This window comes from Pygocentrus nattereri, chromosome 1 (genome assembly GCF_015220715.1).
Source record: "Pygocentrus nattereri isolate fPygNat1 chromosome 1, fPygNat1.pri, whole genome shotgun sequence".
Taxonomy (NCBI): domain Eukaryota; kingdom Metazoa; phylum Chordata; class Actinopteri; order Characiformes; family Serrasalmidae; genus Pygocentrus; species Pygocentrus nattereri.
The window spans coordinates 31,912,010-31,922,887 of NC_051211.1; the positions used below are offsets into that span (position 1 = coordinate 31,912,010).

Consider the following 10,878-nt stretch of genomic DNA (forward strand, 5'->3'; position numbering starts at 1 on the left):
TACAACTATTATAACAACAACTAAAACAACTAATATTATTATAACAACAACTATTATAACAACAATTATTATTATAACAATAATTATATTATTATTATTAATATATTAATATTATAATAATGATAATAAGTACGCAATTATTATTATTAACAACAATAGCTATAATAAGTTATTGTTATGATTATCGTTATTATTGTTATTGTTATAATAATAATGATGATAAGTACAAAACTATTATTATTATAACAACAATCACAATAATAATGATAATAATAACAACAATAACTATTATTATAACAACAATAATAATAATGATAATAATCTCTTCAAATAAAGATTACTTGCGATTTGATTAGGCACAAAAGCACCTGTAATACACAGATGTGGATAGACACCTCTATACATTAGAGGGATGTGTCCGCTGGTGTCGGTGTCTTTGAACATTCCCGTGTATGAAACGCGTTTCTCAGAACTAAAATATAGTAGCAGTTTGTTCTGAAGCAGTTTGTTCTGAAGTGGTCTCTGCATCTTCCATACAATCACCTCCTGAAACACACAGCAAGCAAACATCGACCTGAAGTTTCTCGGTTTGATGAAACCCGGCTCATGTTTATTAATCTGCACAGACAGACTGCAAGACTGAAAACAGCGCTCATGAAGTTCAAAGGGCGTTTCATCAACAGTCTGTGTCGCCCTCTGGTGGGTTCAAGGCGTGTGAACATGTCACAGTTTACTGTGTAGACTGGTTTTAGCCATAATGTACAAGTAAAACATTCACACATAAAAATAACAATGAAAACCAAGCAAAGAGGAGCAGTATAAACAAATGGAGTACCAAAAGAAAGGAAACATGAGCAACACATTTCACACTTGGTCCAAAATCAGTAATCTAATGATCAGGATGCCACATGACCTCATAGTTGGATGAAATTTTTTGAATGGAAACTCTCTGTGAGTCTGCTGTTAAAGATCTTTATATATATATATATATATATATATATATGTGTGTGTGTGTGTGTGTGTGTATAAATATTATGTACACTGCTCAAAAAAATAAAGGGAACACTTAAACAACACAATATAACTCCAAGTAAATCAAACTTCTGTGAAATCAAACTGTCCACTTAGGAAGCAACACTGATTGACAATCAATTTCACAGCTGTTGTGCAAATGGAAAAGACAACAGGTGGAAATTATTGGCAATTAGCAAGACACACTCAGTAAAGGAGTGGTTCTGCAGGTGGGGACCACAGACCACTTCTCAGTACCTTTCTGCTTTCTGGCTGATGTTTTGGTCACTTTTGAATGTTGGTGGTGCTTTCACACTCGTGGTAGCATGAGACGGATTCTACAACCCACACAAGTGGCTCAGGTAGTGCAGCTCATCCAGGATGGCACATCAATGTGAGCTGTGGCAAGAAGGTTTGCTGTGTCTGTCAGCGTAGTGTCCAGAGGCTGGAGGCGCTACCAGGAGACAGGCCAGTACACCAGGAGACGTGGAGGAGGCCGTGGGAGGGCAACAACCCAGCAGCAGGACCGCTACCTCCGCCTTTGTGCAAGGAGGAACAGGAGGAGCACTGCCAGAGCCCTGCAAAATGACCTCCAGCAGGCCACAAATGTGCATGTGTCTGCACAAACGGTTAGAAACCGACTCCATGAGGATGGTATGAGGGCCCGACGTCCACAGATGGGGGTTGTGCTCATAATATCCTTCAGCGTGACCGGTTTGGCAGTGGGTCAGTAATGGTGTGGGGTGGCATTTCTTTGGAGGGCCCCACAGCCCTCCATGTGCTCGCCAGAGGTAGCCTGACTGCCATTAGGTACTGAGATGAGATCCTCAGACCCCTTGTGAGACCATATGCTGGTGCGGTTGGCCCTGGGTTCCTCCTAATGCAGGACAATGCTAGACCTCATGTGGCTGGGGTGTGTCAGCAGTTCCTGCAAGATGAAGGCATTGAAGCTATGGACTGGCCCGCCAATTCCCCAGACCTGAATCTGATTGAGCACATCTGGGACATCATGTCTCGCTCCATCCACCAACGCCATGTTGCACCACAGACTGTCCAGGAGTTGGCGGATGCTTTAGTCCAGGTCTTGGAGGAGATCCCTTGGGAGACCATCCACCACCTCATCAGGAGCATGCCCAGGCATTGTAGGGAGGTCATACAGGCACGTGGAGGCCACACACAACACTGAGCCTCATTTTGACTTGTTTAAAGGACATTGCATCCAAGTTGGATCAGCCTGTCGTGTGTTTTTGCACTTTATTTTTGTGTGTGACTCCAAATCCAGGCCTCCATTGGTTAATAAATTTGATTTCCATTGATGATTTTTTTTGTGTGATTTTGTTGTCAGCACATTCAACTTTGTACAGAACAAAGAGAATATTTCAATCATTCAGATCTAGGATGTGTTATTTGTGTGTTCCCTTTATTTTTTTGAGCAGTGTACATTAAAATGCTTTGTAAAGGTAGAATTTTCCAAACATATGAATAAGTCGTGTCCATTTTCAGTTTCACGAATATTAAACAGTTGATGAGATAAATAAGTGAAAGAAACGAAGAAATAAAACTGTCTATAGATCTATTTATAGAGCTATCTATCTATCTACAACCCCAATTCCAATTAAGTTGGGACGTTGCATAAAACATAATATGATGATTTGCAAATCCTTTTCAACCTATATTCAATTTAACACACTACAAAGACAAGATATTTAATGTTCAAATGGATAAACTTTATTGTTTTTTGCAAATATTCACTCATTTTGAATTTGATTTCTGCAACACGTTCCAAAGAAGTTGGGGCAGGGGCATGTTTACCACTGTGTTACATCACCTTTCCTTTTAACAACACTCAATAAGCGTTTGGGAACTGAGGACACTAATTGTTGAAGCTTTGAAGGTGGAATTCTTTCCCATTCTTGCTTGATGTTTAGTTGCTCAACAGTCCAGGGTCTCCATTGTCATATTTTGTGCTTCATAATGCACCACACATTTTCAATGGGAGACAGGCATTGTCTTGTTGAAATAAGCAGGACGTCCCTGAAAAAGACGTTGCTTGGATGGCAGCAGATGTTGCTCCAAAACCTGTATGTACCTTTCAGCATTAATGGTCCCTTCACAGATGTGCCAGTTACCCATGCCATGGGCACTAACACCCCCCCACACCATCAGAGATGCTGGCTTTTGAACTTTCCGCTGATAACAATCCAGACAGTCCTTTTCCTCTTTGGCCCGGAGGACCAGATCTATCTATCTATCTATCTATCTATCTATCTATCTATCTATCTATCTATCTATCTATCTATCTATCTATCTATCTATCTATCTATCTATCTATCTATCTATCTATCTATCTATCTATCTATCTATCTATCTATCTATCTATCTATCTATCTATCTATCTATCTATCGAGCATAAAGCGCATGGACAGCGAGGACGGGTTAATGAGTGATGTATAACCGTTTCTGCGCAGGTAAAGATGAAGATGTAAACTCGATCATTCAGAGCGGTTTGGTCTGAAATGCTCTGCTCCACAGAAACTTCCCAGATGAAGGCGGTGGTGATGGCAGCCAGCTGTCCGAGGAGTTTTTTGCTTTGTCGTAGTTTTGAAAGGTTTCGACCTGCTTTTTCATCACTGCGTTTAAAATGTCCTCCCGCTTCTCCTCGCCACCGCTGTGAATACACACAGCTAGGTTTCTCCAGGCTTTTCACGGCTAACCGCTCTGGCTTCGTTCACACCTCGGCGATTGAGCTGTACAGAAAGGCGCCCCTTGAGTGTTGTTAGGGGGTCTCCGCCAACCCCTGTATCACACCGGCTAAAGCGCGATCCTGTTGTGACCAATCATAGAGCGCGTTATTGGCCCACGCTGACGGTTTGTGTGTCCAATCGCGGACCGGGGTGTTGGTGGGCCGCTCTAACGGCTGCCTGCGGAAGGTGACATTTGCTGTGCGCGAACAGACTGGGTCGTTTTTAGGGTCGCTGCTTTAAAATGTCGCCCGTCGGGAGGACGGCGGGGCTCCTCCGGGCTGGAGCCCAGGTGCTCAGGCGCGGACCTCAGCAGATTTCTGTCCGAAAGTAAGTGACGCATGTCCGTCTCCAGGGCAGCTGAGCCAGCGGGCTAGCGGCGGAGGCTGGAGGCGGCCGCGATACCGAGCCCGGAGTCTGAAGCAGCGCCATAGTGAAAGCTAGAATCCGATTTAGCGCCAGAACGGAGAATTATTTTATTCCTTTTGAGATGAAATAAACCCTATAACTGTACTACTTTCTCCCACTGAAGCGAACTGTACACGTGCTAACGTTTTCACACCTGGTTCGCCTTCATAACGCGCGACCCCCCCCAACCGCAGAAGGCCATTTATCGGTCTCCAGTGTCAGGAAAAGGTTTATGAACTTTTAGTTTTCTGCATTAACTGGTCATGAGATATGACCCATTCTTGTGAGTCCCCGTGTGCTAAAGCTAATAAAACAAACGGATTATAGTCTGTCACGTCTTTGTTGTGCGCACCTATTAAACATTAACAGTGCTGTTGGCAGAAGGACGTGAACCGTTGGATTCAGTTGCTAGTCGAAGCCCCTTTGGCAGCAGTAACCTCAAGCAAGCGCCTCCAGCCGCGGAGGGTCAGACCTGCACACCGTTTAAGAGGAAAGTCCCTGCAGAGCCTGGTCTGCCCAGCCGAGGTCTCAGGATGGCTGCTGATGAACGGCTCTTTACACTCTAGCTTACTTCTGTTGGGTCAAGCTCAGGATACTGACTGGGCCACTCTAAATGGTGGGTTTTAGCTTTACTTCAGTGTTTACGAGCGTTGTCCTGCTGCATCGCCCAGCCTCTGCTGAGCCTCAGCTGGCAGAAAGCCACCCTGACATGATCCTGTAAGTTAAGTGACAATTTTAATCCCACAAACTGGGAAATTCCACACTCCACATTTAATCCATTTGTGAAGTGAAACACCACACGCACACTAGAGGGCAGTGAGCACACTTTCCCAGAGCGGTGGGCTGCCTATCCATAGCGCCCGGGGAGCAATTGGGGGTTAGGTGTCTTGCTCAAGGACACCTCAGTCATGGACTGTCGACACTGGGGATCGAACTGGCAACCTTCCGGTTACAGGGCCAGTTCCCTAACCTCCAGCCCACGACTGCCTGTAAGAGACCTTCGTACATTTGAGAGTTCATTCTTCCCTCAGTGACCGTGATCGGCCCAGTCCCTGAAACAGCAAAGTAGCCCAGATGTTTTCTCGTTAGTATGCAGTACCTCTTTTCCGCTGTACGTAGTGGTTTGTGTTGTTCCAGAACGATTCAGCTTTCATTTCGCTCAACCAAACATTTTCCCAGTGGTATTTTGGAGTGTCGGGGTGCGCTTTGGCAAACCTCAGAGATGTGCAGTGATTTTGTGCGTAGTGGACTTACGAACAGAAATGTTGACCAGTTCCAATGATTTCTTAAAGCCATTAGCTATTACTTTCCAGTCAGTTTTGACGTCATTGAGCGTTCGCTGTTGTGCCTTTAGAGTGATCTGAAGGCCCACTTGTGGGGAGAGTAGGCACAGTACTAAATCATCTTCAATTATAGACACTTCACTTAACCTGTAGACTGATGAATATCTAAACTCTTGACACTACGTTGTAGCCCTGTAGACCCAATGCCTCACACACTCACACCTAGGGGCAATGTAGCATGTCCAGTTGGCCTGACTGCATGTCTTTGGGCTGTGGGAGGAAACCGGAGAACCTGGAGGAAACCCACGCAGACACGGGGAGAACATGCAAACTCCAAGAACTATACTTTTTTTTTTTTTTTGCTAATTTATTTATCCATCTAATTCATTCATAATTTGTTGATTCCTCTGGTGAATTTTGAGTGCTACAATAGCAAACACAACTGACATTAAACTGAAGCATTCACGTTTGGAGGTTCAGATCCGAATCATAGTGATGGTTAGAATGAAAATTTCATTCTCTAAACACAAAGCATTGAATTTCTATTGATGCAGGTATTAACACAGCTCAATTCCTTTGGCATATGGATTAAAATCTACAGTACACAAAAGAGTAAAGATGATTCAGGCTGGTGACTCTAGCAGGCAAGCTACGTTTGTGGTGGGTACTTGAAGTCTGAGTGTAGAACAGAAAATCTTTTGTATTGCACTGCTCAGTGTGTTTATTTAAAATCAGTGTTCACTGTATAAATAAAGGGATAGTTTGACAAAAATCATATTTCCATTTTTTTAACCTGGATGTAGTTAACGAGCCAAGACATATTTAGTGTCTGAAGTTTGCTTCTTCAGTCTTACACTGGAGCTAAGTGATGGAAGCATACGTACAAGCCAGTTAGTGGAGCTGGGAGTCGATCACAGAAAGATTCTCTCTTGTGAATCAAGCGTCAACCTCAAAGCTTTGGACTCTTAACACCTCTGTAGTCGGGAGTGTGAAAGATTCTGTTGGTTTGGAAAGTCTGTCTGAAAATCGTCTCTTTCCACACCATGTACCTCAATAGGGTTAAGGTATGGGAGTGTTTTACTTTGAATGGAATGGAAAAATGAGTAGCGAAAACCTTTTTTCATGTTTTTTTTTTTAATATATAAATAACAAATTGGCTTATAAATATATGGGCATTGATGTGTATCTGTATGAGGTCAGTATCAGCAGGAAGCGCTGGATGGGATATCGGAGGTTAAGAAAAGAATATAATTCAATCCTGTAACAAATCTATTCTGAAGCAGTGCTCACTCACACTGTGTGATGCAATGTTAGCTGTGTATTTCTTCCCGTGAGGTAGTAGAGTGTTTTGAGTCGTTCAGCATGATGGTCCTCAGACCTTTGGATCTCATCTTAAGTGAAGTGCTTCAGTTTGAAATTTGTTCATTAAAAACCTTTGCTGTATTTGAAGAAGAGATATTGAATCAGTATCAGCCCATACTCAAGGTTTTAATATCTGCATTGGTGTTGGGGGAAAAAGCCATGTCTACTTGAAATCAGATATCACCAGTGACTCCCTCTATTCCCATCACCTGGAGACTGGATCTGATTGCAAAGTGTGGTATTTATGTCTATGTGTGTTCTTTCGTTTGAACCTGCTCTTGTTTTCACAGGGCTGGGGGAGGCCCGCACATTGTTGCGCAGTACAGGCAGCCTCCGCAGCTAACAAAAAGACAGCAGTTTCAGGCTGAGCTGCTGAGTGGAGCGATGTGGTTCTGGATCCTGTGGCACACCTGGCACGACTCGGATGCCATACTGGTGAGTTACAGTCAATTTGGGCAGTAAAATCAACCTATTTTACATTGTTAGTTCACGTCTGTTAAGCTGTAATATTATTTAAAGGGCTAATCTCTTGTCTTTGTCTTTTGGCCCAAGTGATAGTGGATTTGCTTATAGTTAATCATTTGAACTTTGGGCTTATTATTTAGTTCACATCTCTATGAATACTACTAGGAATTTTTCAGTATCTCCTATTTATTATTCAATAAAAATACACTATATTACCAAAAGTATTCGCTCGTCTGCCACACGCATATGAAGTTGAGTGATATCCCATTCTTAATCCATAAGGTTTAATATGATGTCGGCCCACACTTTGCAACTATAACAACTTCAACTCTTCTGGGAAGGCTTTCCACAAGGGTTAGGAGTGTTTATGGGAATTTCTGACCCGTTCTTCCAGAAGCTCATTTTTGAGGTCAGACGCTGATGTTGGATAAGAAGGCCTGGCTCACAGTCTCCACTCTAATACATCCGAAAAGGTGGTCTATTGGGTTGAGGTCAGGACTCTGTGCCGGCCAGTCAAGTTCTTCCACACCAAACTCGCTCATCCATGTCTTTATGGACCTGCTTTGTGCACTGGTGCGCAGTCATGTTGGAGCAGGAAGGGGCCATCCCCAAACTGTTCCCACAAAGTTGGGAGCATGAAATTGTCCAAATCTCTCGGTCTGCTGAAGCATTGAGTTCCTTTCATTGGAACTAAGGGTCCGAGCCCAACTCCTGAAAAACAACCCCACACCATAATCCTCCCTCCACCAAACTTTACAATTGGCACAATGCAGTCAGACAAGTACCGTTCTCCTGGCAACCACCAAACCCAGACTCATCCATCAGATTGTTGCACAGGTGGCATCCTGTCACGGTACTATGCTGGAATTCGCTGAGCTCCTGAGAGCAACCCATTCTTGCACAAATGTTTGTAGAAGGTTTTATACACCTGAAAGTGATTGGAACACCTGAATTCAGTGATTTGGATGGGTGACAATACTTTTGCCAATATAGTGTACTATAAATTGCTCAATATCTACCGTGACACATTCAGGCTGTAGTGTATTCAGTTATTCAAAGTAATATGTAGTTATGAGAGTGAAGAATTATTATAAGTTATTGCCTACTGGACTATATCTTCCTCCTCTACTGGTTATTGCATGAAGCATATTGTGCAGAAAGAAAAAAAATGGGCATTTGAAGTATGATTGGAAATGTGTCAGCTTGTTGAAATTGGTGTGCTCAGTTACTTTTCTTTTTACCCCAAATCTTTGGCTTGAAGAACCTTGATTTATAACTCATTTCTATTTCTTAGGGGCATTTCCCCTGGCCAGATACTTCTGCATGGACAGATGAGGATTTGGGAATCCCTCCAGATGATGAGTAAATCATCCACAAGTGAGTACACAACCTTCTGTCAACCTTCTGTAGAAGAGTTACCTGTGGTTAACTTGTACTGCCATAGTTTTTCTTTTAATTCTGGTTTAGTTAAAGCGGCACATCATACTGTGTAAACATGTAAAATGTAAAGCATTTGTAACAATAAAAAGCAGCACTGTTACCATAATGCTTACATCAGTAACGCCTGTTTTACATTTTTGATATCTAAGTAATGATGTCTTACTGAAAAATTATACTTTTCACATGATTGACACCACACATACACACAGCTTCTTGGCCTTTTGGCTAAGATCAAGTGTAGTATCTGTTCTTATCAGTTTAATATCTGATACGTCCTCTGTATGAGGACTACGTATTAAATAGATTTTTAGAACAGGGAGGTGGAAGAGGGGCTCCACGCATCGACCTGGTATTGCAGTACCTCCGGGAATGGTGCACCTCCTCAAGTGGGCAGTCGTGGGCAGGAGGTTAGGGAACTGGCCCTGTGACTGGAAGGTTGTCGGTTCAATCCCCAGTGCCGACAGTCCATGACTGAGGTGTCCTTGAGCAAGACACCTAACCCCCAATTGCTCCCCGGGCACCGTGGATAGGGCTGCCCACCGCTTCGGGCAAGTGTGCTCACTGCCCCCTAGTGTGTGTGGTGTTTCACTTCACGGATGGGTTAAATGCAGAGGTTGAATTTCCCCGTTTGTGTTTGGATTAAAAAAGTATCACTTAACAAAGGCAAGAATTGAACCAGAAAGATCACAGGGCTCCACCTTCATTAAAAGTTAATCGAAAAACTATTCATCACCTATTCCACCTATTTGTCAGGTTTTTTTTCCCAGATATTAAATGAACTTTTAACTGACGGCCTTTGTTTTTGTCAGTTATCAGTTAATCGGTTATCATTAATGTTTCTAATGTAGACTGTAGTTAAATAAAAGGTCTCAGGGTAATACCTGTGGTCAATGATGTCTATCTTTATTAACACCTGTGCACTCGGACTGTGAGAGATTGGAAAGCCTGTCTGAAAAATGTCTCTTTCCACACCACATACATCAATAGTATGGGAGTGTTTTACTTTAAAACGGAATGGAAAAATGAATAACGAAAACCTTTAAAAAAATTTTTTTTTTAATAACAAATTGGCTTACAATTACTTTGCTAATGAAGTGCATTTCTATGAGGCCAGTATCAGAAGGAAGCGCTGGATGGGATATCGGAGGTTAAGAAAAGAATATGATTCAATCCTGTAACAAATCTATTCTGAAGCAGTGCTCACTCACACTGTGATGTGATATTTTTCTTCCTGTGAAATCTGTGGTAAACTAATTTCAAAGTGTATTCATGATTTTTAAGTATTTTCAGATTATTTTTAACTGCAGTACAAACTAGGAATTTACCCATATGGAAAATGTGCGTCTTGAGAGATCCAATATTTTTCATACATATATCTGTTGATGCAGATGGGAGAAACTGGGACTACATCCACCTGGATTAGTATTCCAGAGAAATTGCTTGTTGACAGATTTGTATGAGAGAAAAACAAACACTCATTGAGGGTTTCTTCCACAGTGAGTCTGATACTGATGACCAATCTGGGCTCTGTCATAAGTGCAGTCCAAGCAAATGTGCATCACAATAGTAGCAGAGCATAAAAGCTTATACAACAAGCAACAGGATTTTAATGATTATACGTTTTTATTTTTAATGGGAGGAGCTGTGAGAAGAAGCAGTACCTCATATAAATAAAAACATTATTTTATATACACCTTTTTTGTTTTTGGATTTATACATAATTTGAACCATCAGCTGGTCTTTACATTGCATGCGAATGGGTTAATAGAAACCTTTTTACTTTAGCTTTCATTATAAGTTACTATTTTTCAGTGATGAATTGTGAGGATACCAAAAACTGTAAAATTAATCAGTGACATCACAGTGGGGAAATCTTTTTCATACTGTCTCACCGCCAGTACTATTACTCCTGAAGATCAATCACGGCTGTGCAGATGTGGGTCTCTATCTAGCATGTATTGCGCTGTTGAGGTTTCAACATATTTTCTTTCTCCAGGTGCTCAGTCTGGATCCTGAACACAGGCTCCCCTAAACTCTCAACTTCAAGACTTCAGAGAGTTCATGCTGTACAGAAACTTATTTATCAAGTCTGATTTAATAAGAGTTTGAAATCCGCTGCATTGTGTACATCCATTACGACAAATATAACATTTATACAAGTCTATTGA

At 42.0% G+C, this 10,878-nt stretch overlaps 1 protein-coding gene and 1 pseudogene across 1 annotated transcript; both read left to right on the plus strand.

Moving 5' to 3' along the window:
- The first annotated feature begins 3,900 nt into the window (after positions 1 to 3,900).
- On the plus strand, positions 3,901 to 10,874 carry ndufb2 (NADH:ubiquinone oxidoreductase subunit B2). The gene is made up of 4 exons (XM_017707584.2): positions 3,901 to 4,082; positions 7,096 to 7,240; positions 8,565 to 8,647; positions 10,707 to 10,874. Exons 1-3 carry the CDS (start codon positions 3,997 to 3,999, stop codon positions 8,634 to 8,636), a joined length of 303 nt encoding a protein of 100 aa, XP_017563073.1. The 5' UTR covers positions 3,901 to 3,996; the 3' UTR covers positions 8,637 to 8,647; positions 10,707 to 10,874.
- LOC119264443 lies at positions 8,916 to 9,093 on the plus strand (annotated as a pseudogene).
- Positions 10,875 to 10,878: the final 4 nt, after the last annotated feature.